The sequence below is a fragment of the Lucilia cuprina genome, chromosome 2, assembly GCF_022045245.1.
Source record: "Lucilia cuprina isolate Lc7/37 chromosome 2, ASM2204524v1, whole genome shotgun sequence".
Taxonomy (NCBI): Eukaryota; Metazoa; Arthropoda; class Insecta; order Diptera; family Calliphoridae; genus Lucilia; species Lucilia cuprina.
Window position 1 is genome coordinate 462110 of NC_060950.1, and position 19964 is coordinate 482073.

General features: G+C 29.2%; 1 protein-coding gene across 4 annotated transcripts in view; it reads right to left on the reverse strand.

Annotated features, from left to right (window-relative positions):
- LOC111689361 (serine-rich adhesin for platelets) overlaps positions 1-19964 on the reverse strand; it is a 56815-nt gene that overhangs the window by 371 nt on the left and 36480 nt on the right. For 2 of the 4 annotated variants that reach the window (XM_046956237.1, XM_046956240.1), the window contains exons 2-4: positions 17155-17583; positions 10186-10681; positions 8469-8582 (exon numbers count right to left, since the gene is read on the reverse strand). In XM_046956237.1, the coding sequence (XP_046812193.1) occupies positions 8469-8582; positions 10186-10681; positions 17155-17583 (1039 nt within the window). Of the gene's footprint in view, positions 1-7336; positions 7485-7557; positions 7621-8468; positions 8583-10185; positions 10682-17154; positions 17584-19964 lie in introns of those variants that run through there. The other 2 variants (XM_046956239.1, XM_046956238.1) reach the window with 2 other exon arrangements.

Genomic DNA, 19964 nt, shown 5'->3' on the forward strand with positions numbered 1-19964 from the left:
AAATGTCTAAATATTAATTAAATAAAAATTAATTATACCTATATATGTATGTATATTGATCAATTTAGATCATGATTCATGACCCATATAAATCTATTTTTGAATACCAAGGGTATGCAACACGTTCAATATTTATCGGATGATTAAAACAATGTCGCAACTCAAACTATATTTTATATCTTAAACAATAATAACACACCATCCATCAATGTCGTTCAATACAAAACATACCATTAGAGTTTAGAATGATTTTAATATTTTAATAAATTTAATTGCTCATTTCATGTGTTAAAATTCATTTAAAATAAAATGAAACAAATTTTCATGCAAAGTGAAACCGAAGTTCAAGCTTGAAGTTATGATCAACTTTTTAACAGAACTTCAGCTACATTTTGATACTAAACATAAAAGAAATATATATTAATAAGGTAGTGTTAACAGAGCAGCTGATTTAAAGAAATTCACTCAATCTCTTTATATAAGAGATTGAGTGAATACATGTAAAATGTTGTTGTTGTACAACTACCAAGGCGAATTCATATAAGGTGGTGTTCAAGGCGAATTCAGATAAGGTGGTGGCAGTTCTGCAACAACAACATTTCCCATGTATTTTGTTTTTGCTTTTGGTTTTCGTAAATGTCAAAATCCATGTGTACGGAGAATTCATTTGATGAAAAATTTTTGTAAAATGTTTATATTATATTAAAAATAAAGATTAAGGTATTAAAATTTGTGAGGAAAATATATTCTGAATTGAATAATGTTTGTTTCCATCGAAAAATTCTATTCCGGCAGCTTAATTTGCAAAATTTAAGTAAGTGCCTTAAGTTAAGTAAAACTTCATTTTTTGTGAAAAATAAACAAAAAAAAAGTACATATTCATGAAAATATTATATTACGAAGGAATGAATACTTGTTGCGAATGTATAATTCTACTCCGGCGGAGTAATTTTCAATATTTGTCCATAATGGTGCAGCCGCGGGACGGGTAAATACCTCATATGGGTTTTGTTATATAAAGCGTTCCGGAACAGACTTTTTTCAGTTAATCTTTTTATCAACATAGTGTATATATAAAACAATATTGTTTAATTTGTTAACATTTAATAGATTTCAAAATTAAGCCATAACGTAGAAGTCATTTGCCGCCAGCCGGGTAAATACTTCGTATGCGTTTCTTAATATTAAGTGTTCCGGAAGAGATTTTTTTTAGTTAATCACGTAATCTACACAATTTTTATATAAAATATAAAACAATATTTTGTAATATGTTAACATTTAATAGAAAAAATATTTCTCTTAAAAAACATATTTGTATACATACCAATTATGACATTATTTAAATAAAATGATATTTCTTTACGAGATGTTTGGTATTTTCAGATTTCTTACATAAATTATTCAAAATATTAACGAAGTTTTTCTCTGTTTAACGGAAATTTTTAAATATAAAAATGTAAGCAATAACAAACTTTGACAGCTAGGAAAACCAGGCGAATTAAGAAAAAAATTATCAGCTGATTGATTAACACCACCTTATATGAATTCGCCTTGGTGGTGTTATTCAATCAGCTGATAATATTTTTTTAATTCGCCTGGTTTTCCTAGCTGTCAAAGTTTGTTATTGTTTACATTTTTATATTTAAAAATGTCATTAAATGGAGAAAACTTCGTTAATATTTTGAATTATTTATGTAAAAGTCTGATAATACCAAGCATCACGTAAACAAATATCATTTTATTTAAATAGTGGCATAATTTGTAATATATCTTGAATATACATATCTTTATATTAATTATATAATATTAATTATATATATTAATTATATATATTAAATATATATATTAATTATATAATTAATATACCTACATATAAAAAAATATAACCAATTCGCTTGGTGTTCTAAATTAGCGATGACACTACCTTATAAAATACAGTAGGGCCTTGATTATCCGTGATTCGATTATCCGGCAACATCAATTATCCGTGATGGAAAAATACATTTTTTTTGCATCGACTTAATTTTAATTATAAGCAAAATTCTGTTATTTTTTTTAACAATCGTGAACAATTAGAACAAATCAAAAAGGGGAATTCCCGTAAAACGAAAATACTAAATTGGAAAATAAGAGACAAACTACATTAAACGATTATTTTTAGAAATTATATAACATGAAATCCTTATCTATTGTTTTCTGACAACATTTTTTTCTATATTGATTATACAGAATGCTTCCGGCCCCGACCATCACGGAAAATCGAGGTCCCACTGTAAATATGCATCCTGGAATGAACATTTCAATAAAATTTAAAACAAAAAATAAAAATAGAAACCCATTACATTTTCGTCAAACAATTTGTATTAAAAAATATTATTATGAAAATATAATTTATTTTTAACAATGACAAATTAAATGTTTAACAGAAATTAATATTTTTTTAGAATATGTTTATGAAAAAATGATAATACAACTAGGAAATGTTATTATGAAAATATATGTTTTTTTTTAACAATGAAAAATTAAATGTTTTACCGAAATTAATAATTTTTAGGAATATGTTTATGAAAAAAGAATAATACGACTAGGAAGTGTTGCTGCCAAAAATTATATAAAGAATTAAAGAAAGATCTAACTAACTTTTAGCTGAATTTGGTGCAAAGTGAGTAAGTACTGAGTCTTTATTAAGACATTGCATTGAAAAACTGAAAAGGGTTTATAAGCAAATTGGTTAGCTTTTAAGACACTTCTAACTCATTAGTAAGTGATTAACCATAACTTTGTTTTATATTAACTCGAAATCCTACTGGGCATTTCCATACATACAAACATGCATACACACATACATATCTATCACATAAATTATTTATATAAATGTGTTAAATAAATCTGAAAAATGTCATGCTGAAAAACAAAATTGAATTGGTATGTATTTACAATAGCATAGACATATAGATTTTAAGATTAACAGGACATATAGTGGCAATAGAAGAAAAAGATTACTTAAGACAGACGTTGGAATAGAAGAGAACAAAGGACAGGGGAAAAACTCTAAATTGTTTAAAAAATAGTTTGTTGTTGGTAGAGTATTTTGTTTGTGTTACATTGTTTTATACTTAAGTGTAGGTCTGTTTCTTAAAAGATATTTAAAGAAATCAATAACAAACAAAAGGAAACAAATTAATTTGAAACAAAATAACTTAGGTAAATAATTCAGCTATACAATAAATATGTTACGGAAAATAATATTATGTACGTTTTATTTGTCGACATGGATCGGGCCCAGACCGGTGTTCTTAGATGTTTCTGCCTCTGTATGGTTGCTTTATTACTACAACTGCTACTGCTAACTGAACTGTTGGTAATATTTTCCGATGGGGCTTGTCGAGAGCTTGAGCAGGCAATGGAAACAGTCTGTTTGTGTGCATCATCCCCGTCTGATGCATTTCGTATACCAGGGTTATCCTTGTCCACAGGAGGTCCCGTCGGACCACTATGTGTCGGAGGGGTTGAACACACTCCCTTGGTTCTACTGTCTATTCTGGTTTGATTGTTAGACGCATTTTGTGTTTGAAAGTTTATAGCTTCACCTGAGAGCTCACTTTCCTCCGTCGCATTGCCCAACATGGAGCAGGTGATGTTTATATTGTTGTTCTCATTTGAGGCAGCATTAGGATCCAATGATGAATGTGTTGTGTGCTCATGTTGACTACATTCAACATTTTTACAGTCACCATTGCATCGTTCATCCTTCGTTTCCAGTTTGTTGCCTTGACTAAGGTAATATGGGCATTAAATTAATTTTATTTGGTATTTTATGGTTTTATCGTTTCGTTCAGTTAAGGTGTGGGTGGTGTTTTTAAAGAGGTGATTGTTGTTTTAGCGTTTTAAATAGACAAAACAACAGCCAATTCAGCAATTAGCAGTGAAGTAAGAGCAACCAATTTCACAAAGGCAATCAATCAATTTTTTATATTTGTTTTTAAATTCACATGTTGAGTAAAATAAATTGTAGGCAGTTAAGAAAAAGGAAAAAAGATAAGAGAAAATGTTTTTAAAATTAAAGATATTTGACGTATCCTTCAAAATATAATTATTGTACAATGACAAGAGTAACCTAAAAATTCTTGAACAAAAATAAAAATTGTTCTGGTTAATACCTATTACAAATTTATTTTTTTATTTACTCCATGGAAGCGTATGTTTTCGCAAAAATTTTAATTTAATTCATTCTAAATAAGGTACCATTTATACAAATTTTTGTCTTGTTAACATTCGGTGCACTGAACCAAAGGATACAATTTTCCTTCATTGAGATTTCATAATATTTTTAAAATAGTTTAATATATAGCTTCACGCGATATTTTTGAAATTGTGATATTATACCTTTTATTGAAGTTTTTGGATTGCAGCTCCTTCTAATAAAGTCCAATTTGAAAAATGTTCTGCAGTTTTCGGTATATTAAAAAATGAAGCCCTAAATAAAATTCCGAATCGCGACGCGTAAATTATTGTAATAATAATGGTAATTTATATCAACATAAAATTTCACTTAGGGTTATAAATACAGTGACGGATGTTACAATAGAATCACGTTCAATATTTCACTTAAAACCAGGATTTCTACTTTAAATTGTAAAAAATATTTCTTTTGGGCTGTGAATTTTGTCAGGCTATTTATTAGTTATAATTTTAATAACATTATCAATTTAAATCATATAAAACGTAAACTTTAGTAAATATGTTGCGACAATAATTAGAATCATATTTAGAAAATATGGATAAGCCCCTGTACGTACGCAAAACGTGGTTTTTAGATAACCAAATTAATATAATGGAATGGCCTTCGCAATCTTCTGACGTAAGCCCCACTGAAAAACCTTTGGAAACAGTAAAGGATAAACTTGGCCCGGTAAAATTGAAAACCAGGAGGAACTTTAGTGAAAAATTCAGAAAATATGGTCAAAAAGATGTGTTTGCGGTTATTAAGAATAATGGCTTTGCAAATAAATATTAAGGAAATAACGAGTTTTAAAGACTTTTTTTATTTTTAATAATTATAAGACTGATTGATTCTACTTTAATGTCGCATAGTTTTTTTAATTTAAATTTTTTATATAAAATTATGTCGTTTTACTTTTATTCCCAAATTCATATCTAGTGATTCTATTGTATTGTCCGTCTCTGTATATATCCATATGCTCTTTCAAAGTTTCTTTTCACTTAAAATTAACCATTATTATTACAATAATTTACGCGTCGCGATTCGTAATTTTAATGCAATTTTAAATTGTGCTATAAAAATGTGTACCATAAAATAGATCCAGTTTCCAAGAATATCAAAATTTTAAAATTTTAAGACGAAACCGATTGAAACCTATACAAATAGTCTATTTTATTACAATTCTAATATAATCTTATCTTATTAAAAACATTAATTTTTAAGTCCAAAAAGGCGCATAAGCAAAGTTTACTGGCGAGGCCGCATAAATTTATGAAAGTAGGCCATGTTCAAGGTAAGGACTGTGGGCAAATTGTTGAAATAATTTTTTAGTTCAAGAAAATAGTATAAAATGTAGTAATATATAACTTTAAGCCAGAAATGTTCGAGAAAAAATAACAACACTTTTTGAAGCAAGAAATATGTAGTAACGTAAAATAATGTGCTTTTGAGGGCACCATAGTGGGAATTTCCTTAAAAAGTTTTATTTTTCATTTAGCATAGCATCATTAAGTATAATTATAAGATTTCTACAGTCCAATCTTCCCTCAATCGGAAATAGATACCATGTTCAAAAAATTAAAAAAATAACACCATACCATTACGTATCCGCCAGCATGTTTAATAATATTCATAGTACATTGAGGACAAAATTCAGTGTTCGTACAGCTTACGGATCATATCAGAATTAAATAGATTGACATTTGAGCATCTGACTACAATACACTTCGATACCTGTCCAAGGCAAGATTTTTTCTTTCAAAATCTTTAAAGTACCACATAATACTTCTCTACTAATTTTACCTCTTAAATTATTTTTATACATGAGAGATCTAACTATTAAGTTTGCAACATCATTTTTTGTTCATAAAAACAAACGTTTTAATACATTTTTTAGACGTTTAGACTAAATAGAAGCAAAGCAAAACATTTGCTTACAGCACGTTTTCTGTATGATTCGAAAAAAATGTTTATTTGCACTTACTTTTTTGCAATAAGTCTTATAACGAGTTCAATGAAATGTTTGTTTGGTAGCTTGGTTACCTTGTATATTTATTTCGGAATTAAAAATGCTGAAAATTTTAAACGGACAAAAGTAAAATATCTTAATAATCTTTGTATTTATGTATGTGTAACTGCAATAAAATATACCCCATTTTAAAAATAGCTTAAATGGAGAATACACATTTAAAGATGAAAATTGATTTTGTAAGTAAATTGCTGAAAATAGATTTATGTGATATAGATAGCTTATCCAGAATAGAATGAAATCATTATAAAAACACCAATAATTTGAAATAACACAAATAATTCCTATGTCTAAAACACTTAAATTGCTTTATCCCTCTCTCTCTCTATTGAGAAAAGTCACATTAAAATTGTCTACATACACACACTAATAAACATTTATGTAAGTTACTGTTAAAGGTTTAATATTTATAAACAAAACCACATAATTTCAAAATCCTAAACTAAGAAGTAAAGAATTATGTATAATAAAGTTTTGAGTTGCGTAGTGTACGTTAAAGATAAAGGTATTTTTTCTAAAAGATTTAAAGATTTTATTAGACCAACAGAAAATGGACATAAAAAATACACAATTCTAAATTTGATATTTAATTTCTTTTTGTAGTTTTTTGTTTGTAATAATATTCAAAAACAAGTTACATAAAATAATGAAAACGACAATAAATTTAATAAAAATATGAAGGGATAAAATACGCCTTAACTATTTTACCGAAAATTTATGGCAGTCATTTTTCATTGTATTGAAACTTGAAATACAATGACTGACTGAATGATGAAAAATGAAAAGTACACTAAAAGAATCATGCTTGCAAGGAACAAAAAAAAAATTAATATATGTATAATGAAAACCGTCCTAAATAATAACACGGAAAAATATTAGACAAAAACACAATTGAGGCGACGAAAGCACAATGATACAAAAACGTCTCTATTATTTGAGAATTTTTAACATGAAATAGTTCATAAAACTATCGTTTTAAAGGATTTGATATTATTAAGAGTATACAATTTCAAAACAAGAAATTAAGTGTGTATATACATATGTATATGTACCTATGTTTATATGTATTTGTTCAGTTAATCGCTTATTTTAGGATTATTCTGCACATTTTCCATGCAACATTAATAGAATAAACCATCAATAACTTCAGTAAGTTTTTATGAACATGGAGGATAAACATTAGGTCGCCTTGATTGTGTTTACGCTTTAAATTAAAATTCAGTTAGTTTTAAGCTGCGAGGAGTCAATGTTGAAATGTAAGTTTAAAAACGAAAAACTTGCACAAATAAAACACATGAGAACTTACTCTTCACATTCTATGGACGAGCACGAATTTTGCCTCAACTTTGATTTACCTGTCGTGGGACTTCTCGTTTTTTGTAATTTGATTTTTGATTGATGGTGATTGAAAAAAGAAACAAAATATAATAATAAAGAATTTTATAAAAACTGAAAATTTTATTTAATTATGTTACATACATACAAAATAACAAAACAACAAAGGCACTTGGCTAGATAAATAAAATTAAAAAGGGCCGCGCTGCTGATGAGGGAAGAAAAACAAAATTGTTTCCAATGTAACATGAACGAACTCTGACAAGTATGGATGATATTTAAGCGGACATCGATAAAAATCGTTATGAATCTAAAAGCGAATTTTATATACATACATATACAAACACAAACGTTGGACATTTAAAGAAAAAAGTTTAACATTAAACATTACTTAAAGCTTAAAATTATATTCATTTTTTATTCCTATTTAAACTGTTGAAGCTCTTCCATACGCTTAAAAGTAATTGATGTATGTTAATTTATTTGTAAATTTATGTAAATGAGAGAGAGAGAAACCTTTAATACTAAAATTTTCACATGAGTTGGTTATGAATTAAATTAGTCATCCTTTTAAATTAAGCGGAAACAAAGTTCTCACCATTCACTTCCAATTTCTTGCGACTTGTAAACTACTATATAAGAATGTATTACCGCTAAAAAATGTGTTAGTTATATTTAAATTTTTTTATAAACAAATACTTGGATTCATGGCGATCAAACATTATAAGCTGTTGATTTTACGATTATGTAAATTTTTTTATAACATTTTGGGAGCTGTTTAAGTTACTAATAACAAATTAGCAGATATATTGTTAATAAAATTGCTAATAGCTTTATAAAAGCTTAATAGTTAACATTTGTTAGCTTTTAAACAATACTTACTTGGATTCATCGAGGAACACGGCCTCAAGGACACGTGCGGCATAATGTAAATTTTTTTGTAATACATCAGCTTGTATTTCGCCTGTATTAAGCATGCGCAGAAGACTGCGAAGTCTAAAAGGGAAAGTAAATATAAGTAAAGATAACTTTTTTTCTAACTTTCATAGTTTTATAATAATTTACATATATAGAAGATATATTAATTATAAGGTAGTGTCGTCGGCGAATTCAGAAAAATAGAGCGAATTCATTTTATTTTTTATATATGGATTTTGACAGTATGCCTACACTTAAAAGTGCCAGCACACTGTCAAAATACATTCCCCCCGGGGGCATGTTACCTTGGTGAAAGCTACACCTTGGTGTTATTGCAATATCCCGGGGAAAAGAGGTGCTACCAATACCTCTAGTCTGCCGGGACTATAAACTGGTGATGATCAGATGTATCCTCGGTCTTTCCTTGGAATGATCTGGCATGGGGTCTAACCAGAGTACCATATAATCTGGCACTACGGGTGGCCGGTTGCCCACAGGACCTAGTCCTAGCCGGTCAATTGGTTGAGGTTCCTTCGGGATCCACGTAGTGGCTGTGGTTGAAACCCAAATCGCGGGGAGAGAATGTTGGTTTAAGGACTGATATATCCTATACCTAATGGGTTGGATAATTCTCTCTTCGAACAGGTCTGTGTACAAAGCAGCATGTGCCGGATTCCTAAACCCGATCGGTATTTCTTACCGGTCGTGTAGTGGGATGCCGGTATATGCTGGGGAATTGTCAGGTTAGTATCCAATGGTTGCCTGTCATCCCGTAGAGCGATCTTTATGATCATGGGAATGGAACTGATGCGGAAATTGGTGAAAGATCGGGAAAGTCTCCATATATTGGAGATTAGTACTGATTTAGTATGCCTTTTTACGCTTCGGGGAAGTTCTTCGGTGCTGTTGCCATCTCAACAGGATATATTGATACATGCTACGCGACTATTTTGTCGGGGCAATTATTGGAATCAATTGACTTTGGAAATTCCTATTTCCTTTGTTACATTGATCGGTTCATAAAAGAGGGATCCTGATCCATTTTGTTGGGTATTTCGGACTACCAAATATGCCTCTAGGTGCTGTTGCCAAACCAACAGGGCCATCTCAGTAGTGTGGTTGCGCGGGCTTAAAGAGGTTAAGGAATGCACTGGAGTGGGTCATTTGATGATGGGGATTGCATTTTGAATAATGCAATCTTTCATGACATCATAAGGGTGGTCACCTTCCGGTTTACCGGAAGATTGATTTCACCTGATGTTGGGACTCGTCACCCCCTTCTATTGACTTTAGACCAGTGATTGCTTTTTCCTTGTCGGGGTTTGCATTGGGATTGAACCCATGCTGCCTGTCATTCCGCAACGGGGCTACTATGGCAAGAGATTAGATAGCTCGAGTTCTTCAACAAAGTACTTGTACATGGACCGGCTTAGCCATGTACAAAAATTGCTACCTGAGTTCTTCATTGAAGAATTCAGGGGCGCGGGTAGACCGTCTCTAGTCTATCCTGTGGGTGAAAAAGACCACCGTGAAATTAGGCCGTCAAGGCAGGTGTTCACGTTAAACTCTCGACTTCATTGTCAAAATACATGTAAAAAGAATCAAAAGTGTTTTAGCAAAAAACAATCAGCTGCTCTGTTAACACTACCTTATAATTAATATACCATGGAAGTGACCTTACCTTAATGCTGCTTTATCACAGGCATCTGGTGTATCGACAGCTGGTAAGTTTTCAGTAGCTAAATCGACAGTTGACGAAGTTATAGTTAAACCCGATGCCGCGCTAGACGCAGAATCTTCCCTTGTATTTTCCATTTCATAGCCCGGCGTTATAGTATTGTTTCCCGAATTAGGTGAAGTTGGTAACATTTTTATATTTTGGGTTCCAGTAGTTGTAGTGCTGCTGGTGTTGGTCGTGTTGAAAATGGCTGATTGTGCCTGTGATTTTTTTGATATTGGAGCTGTTATAGTGTTGGTTTGTTGATGTGTGGAATCGTTAACACGACTGTGAGAGCTGTGGTCACTCGATGATTTGATCGTGGTCTCGCTTAATAAACTATGATGAGTTAGGGATGATAGTGTGGGCGTAGTAGCCAATGAATATAAATGCTGGTTATCGTATTGGCTGAAACTTTTACGACTATTGGAACGGCGCACAATAGTAAGAGCTCCGTGTCCTTGAAAGAGGGAGAGAAATACAAATAAATAAAATTAAGTACATTTATTAAATCCAAAAAAAGTTAGATTGAGCTAATTTCAATATGGCAATGTTTTGTATTCATAGAACAAAACCAAAATAATTTTTAAAGAAATAAGTTTGTTTCATTTTGTTATTCACCAACAATATTTTTAAAATGTGTAAAAATCAGAGTTGGGGGTAGTACACTAAATTTGCAGTTTCCACTAAATGTTAGTTATAGTGCAAGAGTTTTCACTATCACTTATAGATATATAGTGGTGAGTTGAAAAAGTACAGCCACACTAAGCAATAGTGGTAGTGATACAAACAAATTTTTCAATAAAATTATTTTAGTGATAGTGAAAATTCTTTTTTTTCCCAGCTTAGTGCCAATTTTTTTCTCCACTAATAGGATAGGATATAATCATTCACTTATGTTAAAGGAACTCAAATACATATCATTATATTGAGTTAATTTATACTCTTTATTACATTAATTAATTAATTATTAATAATATTAAAGTAGTAAACAAATTAAAAGACAAAAGAAAATAATAGTAATACAAACAATACGGAAATTTCATCAATATATTTATAAAACATTGTGGTATTGGGGGTAAAAATAATAAAATATAAATATTTTGAACATATGTATTTTCAATTTGTTTGGAATATTTTTATAAACACTATTTTTTGAGGTTTTAGTGCATATTAAAGCATTCATGTAGTGACTGTTAAACATTTGCACTATTTTATTGTAGTGCAAAATTTTCAGTGGTAGTGGAAAAATTTTCACTACCACTATTTTTTAGTGGTAGTTGAAATATGTTTCACTACCACAAATTTTTTTTAATGGTAGTTAAAATATGTTTCACTACCACTATACTGATAAAAAATAGTGGAAAATCAAAATTTCGTCACTATAGTGGGATTTAGTGGAAAGCTTACTGCACTAAATATTTAATGCACAACCCCCAACTCTGGTAAAAATAGAAAAATAAAAACAAATTGCTGAAACTTAAATTGCAAATAAAACCTTTTTCAACAAATTGTTAAAATTTGCATTAAAAAATTCTAATTTTAACAATAAATTTTTAACATCGATTAAAACCTTTTGCCTTATCCACATGGCGTGCAGTGCAAAAACTAATATTTGGATTTAATAAATCCAATTGTTTAAAAAATGCTGCTATTATTTTTCCCAATTTGCTTTGAAATTTTAATATCTGGCAATTCCATTTTTATATCCTTCACCTTCGTGAGATGGGTATATATAAGTTTGCCATTCCGTTTGTAATTTCTATAATATAATTTTCCGACCCTATGAAGTATATATATTCTGGATCCTTATAGATAGCAGAGTCGATTAAGCCATGTCCGTCTGTCTGTCTGTTGAAATCAGTTTTTAGAGGACCCCAGATATCGGCGAGATTTGAATCTTCAATAATTCTGTTAGATATGCTTTCGAGAAGATCGCTATTTAAAATCAGCAAAATCGTTCGGTAAATAACGGAGATATGACCAAAAATCTGAAACAACCTCTGAAAATTTCATCAAAAAATGCCATATTTTTTTCATGCTTTGTTAAATAAGCAACAACAACACTGTATATTAGAAAAAGATGTCAGCTGTGTATATCGTTTTGTATGTTTGGATGCTGTTGGCGTCATTGTGTTATGTATTTTGTTTTTGTGAATTCTGTTCGTATATTTGGATGTAGGTTGGTTTTATTGCGTTGTTTATTTTGTCTTTCTGTGTTTTTCGTTATGTATTTTTAGATGTCTTGTGTATTTTGTTTTTTTATTTCGTTTAGCGTTGTTGTTGTTCATTTTGTTTCGCTTTTGGTGTAATATTAATGTAGTCGGGAAAAAAGTTTTAAAACTAATAGGGTATATAAGATTCGGCACAGCCGAACAAACCACTTTTCAATTAAAAAACCACAGGGTGTACATTAGACTGACCGGATCTTATATGGGGAGAAAAAATGTCGGAATCTTGTTCGTCTTAACTCCACAAAATGATTCCTCTTTCCAGATATTAAAAAAGCCGAAAGCTCGATTAAAAGACGTTAACACGTGCCGCTTGTCGCTCAAAGTTTGAAAAATGCAAATTTTAGACCAAAAAGCTAACATATGAAGCTATAACCTCAGAATGGTAAATAATAGAAACAAACTTACTACCTCAATGCTAAACACAGTTGTTCAATTCACAATCAAGTTGTATATTGTACCTACTAAAGTGTAGTAACAGTGATTGTGAACAGATCTATGCAGCAAGTCATAAGTTTATGTTCTAAATAAAAAAACAATCAAAACAAATACACATAACAATGTCAAAAATAAAAAAAAATATTTAAATTATTAAACATGCGAAATAAACCAAATTAATTTCTCTGAAATTTCAATTATTTTATTTTTTTGTCAAATAAATCAAGGGATGGGAGATTTACTTGGCTGGTCCAAAAGGATAAAGCGCCATCAACAATTTTAATAATTTCAATATAAAGTTCCAAACATTTTATTATTCTGTGGTCTAAGCCAAGAAAACATAACCTCACTTGAGGTAAAACGAAAGCACGAGGTTAATGTAGACAACATATAACTTTGAACAGTTATGTGAAGTAATACACTACACCAGTGCGAGCGATACGCAAAACTGTCGAAAGCCAGGCAACAAACACAAGCCTGAACGCGTTTAAGAAATAATCGCGATGAGAGTTGTTCCCCAACTCAGACCTGAATTACGACTCATTCTTTTATTTTCTTTATTCCACATATTAATGTAATAAATAAACAGTTTTTAATAAAATTTTAGTTTTTTTTGTTTTGGTAAATAGCTGTTTTTGATTTCAGTATTACCACTCTATCGTTTTTTTAGGCTAAAATCGTTTGGATTTTTTGTTTATACATAAGTATTCGAAATTAGGTAAACCATGAAAAGAAACCAAATTTAATAATAAATTAATTTGTTATATTGTTTAGACAGTCCTTAGGTTTGATATCAGGCTTTTTAAAACTTGAAGAAATTTACATTTACTTAAATTAAATAAACTTTTTTTTTTTAAAGTCCATAAAATTGCCTTACAAAAGTATACAAATTTTTCCTGTATTTCATATTTGATTATATTATACGAAACACAAATTTTAGAATCGAATGGTTTTTATGCTTTAAATTGTTTAAAGCATTGACCCATTTGGTTCACAATTTTTGGGGATTTGTACCTTTTTTATGTAATATAAAATTAAAATGGCGATTTTTGGTAAAATTTTTAGTATTTTCTCTTTTTTCCAGAGATAAAACCGAAATTTGATATTGGGATTTAATAGACCCCTTGGAGTATCTAAAAATAGTATTTTTTGTTACAAGAATCTGTATTTAAAATATCCAAGATATATTATTGATATCATTATTCTGTCGCTAATTCAATATATTGCAGTCCATTTTCATAATAAAAGGATCAAAAATTTTCGGGGAAAGTTTTCTTGTATATATTCTTTTATATATCAGCTTTTATATATTTTAAGTTTTCAATGTTTTGTGGAAGTGTACAACTCCAAAACATGCCTTGAAGAAACACCATTCAATATGGTAGTATCATTATTTTTATATACCAATGACGTCCAGGCTGCATGCCACTATATCATTATGGTCTAACTCAAGAATATCGTTATCAGTTTAAATATTGATTACTATGATCAATATAAATCCAAAATTTTGGACTTACAGTGTTATTGTAATGGGCAACATAAGCATGAAAGTTAAGAATAGTAAAAACTGAAATCTACTGTATAGGATGACGTTTTGTAAAGGCATATTTTGGAATTGTATACCGATATAATGCATTGAAAATTTAAAATATATTAGTGCTAATATGTACATGAATATATACTAGCAAACTTTGTCGGAAAATATCAACCCTAGTGGTACGAAAAGGGACTTAAGATCCATACAATTCAATTAAAAACTGAAGAACGACACCAAAAATACTTCTTGGAACTTTTAAGTACAGATCCTTATAACAAAAATTATTATTTTTATATATACCTCAAGGGGTGTATTAAAGTTTGGTTTTATTTCTGAAAAAAAATTGCAAATAATGTAAAAAATCACCATTTTAATGATATTACATGAAAAGATGGTACGAATGCTCCAAAATTGTTTCGTAAACATGGTGATATATGAAATACAGGAAAAATTCGAATGCTTTTGTGAGGCAATTTTATGGACTTCTTTTAAAAAAAGAATCAATTGAAATAAATGTAATTTTTTCAAATTTTAAAGAGGTCTAGGACTTTCTAGACAATATAACAAATTTAATAATTGATTTCACACACAAAAAATATTATTATGTTTCTTTTCATCGTACAACCAAATTCAAATACTTATGTGAGACACTGTATGTTGAAATAAACAATTGGCAACACTAAACTTTCTTACAACATTCGAAAACCGCATGAAAAATTGTCGTAGGAGTTGTATAGAGCTTTTTAATAGCAGCTGCTGACATACAACGCTACAACATCGATTGTGAATTGAACAAGTGTGGTTTGCTACTCTAAAATCAATGTATATTATTAGACCGACTCACACTGTATGGAAAGCAAAAACGTGTTTTTGTTACTCCTCTGAAAATTTATGTGTTGTTTCTAGATAACGTGTGAGTAGTTTGAGTTAAAATTTTACTTGTATTTTGTTTTTGTTACAATAACAAAATAAAAGTAACATTTGTGCTCAAACTATTCGCTCGGTTTCTAGAAACAGCACATTAACTTTGTTTTATAAGTCTAGCGATGACCGTTCGTAAGCTGGAAAGGTATTTTGAAATTATGTATTTTTTTTTTTTTTTCAATTTTTTGTGAATCGATCTAATGTATAGTAGTTTTTTAGATAAAATTTTTTTACACTTTACGCAAATTATTGTAATTTCGCCAATTTTTCCAATTGTTAATTTAGATTTCAATGTAACCTATGAAAAATCTAGATAATACAATAGTTTCACAGATGTACATAATTTTGAATTAAATTAAAATTAACCCTTTAAAGTACTTGGGTCCAATATATTCCCAAAATTCAATTAAACAATTTTAATAATGCTCTATATAATTTTATAAAATAAAGGGTTAATTTTACTTTTTGTTGTTGTTATTTTAAATTCCGGACTATATATAACAAATTCCTATAACTTAAGAAAATGTAGCAAACAAATAAATAATATTTCGACATGTTTTAAAGAAAATTTCCAAATATTTCAAAATTTGACCTTTGACCTCCAAATATTATCCCTTAGGATTTTCCGATTTATATATACATTTATGGACATATTTTATGTTATCCGAGAAATAATATTTTCTAAATATTTTGTTTAAAATGTAAAGAATTAGGACATATTTTGTAAAATATTACAAAAAAAAAATTAGTTTTTCGCGGTACTACTTAACTATTGACCTAATTTTTTCACAGCTTCCCTAATATATTGACCATAAATCACACAGTGATGTTTCAAAAATTATAAAAAATTTTTGTCAAAAATTAAAAAAAAAAACTGAAAATGAAATTTTAAAACTGCGGTGTAAAATAATATTTTTTTTATCATAGCTGAGAATCTTTGCTTTGGGAATTTTTAAAAACTTTTACATTTTTCAACAAATTTTTTGTTTTACATCTTTCTGAAATACCAATTTTATGTACATTATGATTATTTAACAATAATATGTAAAATATTTAACTACTAGCAACAATTTTCACAAAAAAAATTTTCTCTTGGATTTCATAGACAAATTATTATTATTGCTCAAAAATTTGTATTTGTTTGAGCAAAATCCACCATACACCGTACAAGCATGCTGGTACAATCACAAAAATATCAATTTAATTTTGACATCACACCCCATTCACGTTCAATCGGCTTGAACATTCACTTGATTCTGCCAGCATGCTTGTGTTGTCTACAGGGCCCTTTGTTTTTAGCTTATTTAATATACATATATCTTCTCTAAATTTTATATTTCAAATCAATATTGTAAACAATTTTTTTTTGTCAAAAATATCACATAAAACTAATAATGGGATTGAAAATTTAGAGGAATTCTCGTGAAAAACTCTAATGTGTATGTAAATATCTTTAATAAAATTGTTTTATTCGAATACTATATCCTAAAACAAGTTAATTTTTTGTCACATTCGCAAATTTGGCCTTATGAGTCGAATTTATTTAGTGCAAATGTGCTTTGAATTTTTGATTAGTTAGTCCCCTTTGCGTTTCAGATGGCGTAATGCTCTTAAATATAATTTCAGAGAAAAATATATTCTTACTTATTACAATTTTTCGAATTTTTTCAACATAATGAAAAACAAATATTTAATGGAAAAAGAATCAACAAAAGGAATATACAACAACAATAACAATAAAATTAAATGGAAACATGAGTATGAAAAGAAATAAGAATGGAAATTGGAATAATAAACACTTACTTGCAACTTGACCATTTATAGTAGACACAGAGCTATTACTTGTAATTGAGATGCTGCTGATACTCTCTGGGGTATTATCAACACCGGAGGGACTTGTAAAATTTGAAAAATCTTGTTTACTATTACTAACATCAATTCCTGCTGTTGTTGTTGATGACGTTGAATCTGTTCCTGCACCAACCCTTGCGGCTGCTATACCAGTTCCACCCACTCCACCACCTGCAACTGCAACTGCTGCTGATTGTGAATTTGTAAATGTTGCTTTATCGCTCGTTAAATATTGATGTTGTTGTTGTTGGAAATTGGTTGCTGGTAGTTGTTGGGAATTGGCGTTGACCGTTTGTTGTGTATGGCAACCCGTACCAAGATTGCTTCCACCCGAGCAAGATAAATCGTCTCTTTTGGGTAAATTTTCTGGAGTGCTAGCGACTGCAAACAAATAAAAGAATAATAATAATACATATTTATTTTTTTTTTACTTAAAAAAAATTACACACACATTACGAAATATTTGCAACAAAGCAAAATAAAATATTATGTACATACAATATGTGTTTTGTATTCTTTTTACTAATTTAATTAATTCTTGTTCAATTCAGCTTTAAATTTATATTTCAAAAGGGGTTGGAACAAATTAGTTACATAAATATTGTAACCATTTCTCTAGAAATCATCATCACCTTGAAAAGCTGTTGCTGCGTTGTTTCGACAGATTTAAATTGAACCTAATGTCTTACATATGACATCCTTCTCAAAAGGTAAAATAGCCTTAGTTTGTAACAGAAAACCACAGGTTTTAGGTCATTAATAATTAATAGCATCCTAGGAAAAACCATTTTATATTGCCACTCAAGCTTCATGGGGAAAAAGTTGTAGTTAATTTAAGTGAAACGAAGCGAAAGGATTAAAAGTCTAATAGTACACTATTAGAAAAAACAATAATTTTTTATAACGAAATAAATTTTTCGGTAATGAAATTATTTCGAAGGATTAATTTATTATTTTACGAAATTAAATATATTTTTTTTAATTATGTTATTATTAGTGTTTTAGATATGAAAAATATAAGGATTACAAAGCCTATGTTAGAAAAACATTTGTGTTTCATTACGTCACAAAATGAAACGACAATATTCAAATCTCTGAGATATTGAGCAGTAATGCACACAGTTGACTAAGAATTTCACATACAAATTATAAGATAAGACTGCCGCCATGCTCTTTTTTTATAGTATATATTGAATACACATAAAAACCTTTTATTCCAAATTTCAACTTTTATTTTTTTAAAGACAATTTTGTACAGATTAATATTTATTCATAAGAAAGTTTATTATTGTTTAAAGCAACTTTGCAACTTTGCAACTTTGAGTTCCTACATTTAGGGTTAAATGAGATTTGCTATGTTTTTAGTTATTTTCCTATATTATATGGACTGTTAACTTTTAACTAATAAACAACTGCGACATTGTTTTACAAGAATAACTTTTCACTCGTCTGTGAGTTCTGTGTGAATTCAACACATGCGAGAACATACTTCCCTCACAATACAAAACTTTTTCGAGAAAATATTATTATAATAAGAGTACAAGTCAATTTTTTACAAATACATAACACTTTGTAATAAAAAAATCGGTTAAAAAATTTAACAAAACGAAACATTTTTATTTTTTACAAACAAATAATATTTTTTTTTTTAAATTTGACAATTAAATCATAAAATCTAAAATTTGGTAAATTTGGTACTGATAATGTAAAAATATTTAAAATAAAAGTAATATTTTCCAAAAAAATATTTAAATTGTGAAAATTATAGTTAATTAATACTTATTGATCAGATTTGGGCTAAAAAATAACAAATCTGCGAAAATAAATAATGTTATACATATATTTTTTCCTAAAATTTTTAATTACGTTTTGGAGAGTGGTAAATTTGATTGGAGTTCCAGTCCTTATATAAAAATTCTACAAATGCATCCTTAGAGTTGGTACCGAATGACAACTCCTTTAATACCAACTGACAAGTCCCAATATCTTTATTTTTATACCCTACACCACTATAGTGGGGAGGGTATTATACGTTTGTGCTGATGTTTGTAACATACAAAAATATTGGTCCAATACCCACCATAAAGTATACCGATCGATTCAGAATCATTTTTTGAGTCGATTAAGACATGTCCGTCTGTCCTGGCTGGCTGTCCACGTAAACCTTGTGCGCAAGGTACAGGCCGCAATTTTCAAGATAATTTGATGAAATTTGGACCAAGCATGTGCACAGGGACGAAGCCTATTGAAAATGGTTGAAATCGGTCCATTATTTCACCTAGCCTTCATACAACCGTACCTCCCGATTTGAACTTTTTATGCCATAATAACGTCAACAAATGTTTTAAACGTCTAAAATTGACTTGTAACCATTTGTATCGCAATGAAACTCAACAAAACTAACTGTTATTTAAAAATATACCCTTTTCCCAAATTTACCGAGGATCGGCCCATATTTGACCTATATAAAGCCTCATTTTTCTTAAAAAAATAAAAATTTTAAAAATATACTCATGGTGTAGGGTATTATATAGTCGGCCATGCCCGACTATACTTTCCTACTTATTATATTAATTCAAATTTTAATTAACATCAAATTTTTGTTGTTTTGAAACCATGATACAACCATAGAAAGGTAGAATCAGTAGGGAGAGTTGTCAATTATCTGCCCTTGTCAAGTCAAACAAAAAAGAACTAAAAAGAGAACAATTTAAAATCTTCAAATGAAAAATCACGAAAAATATGAAATATGAAATGATTCT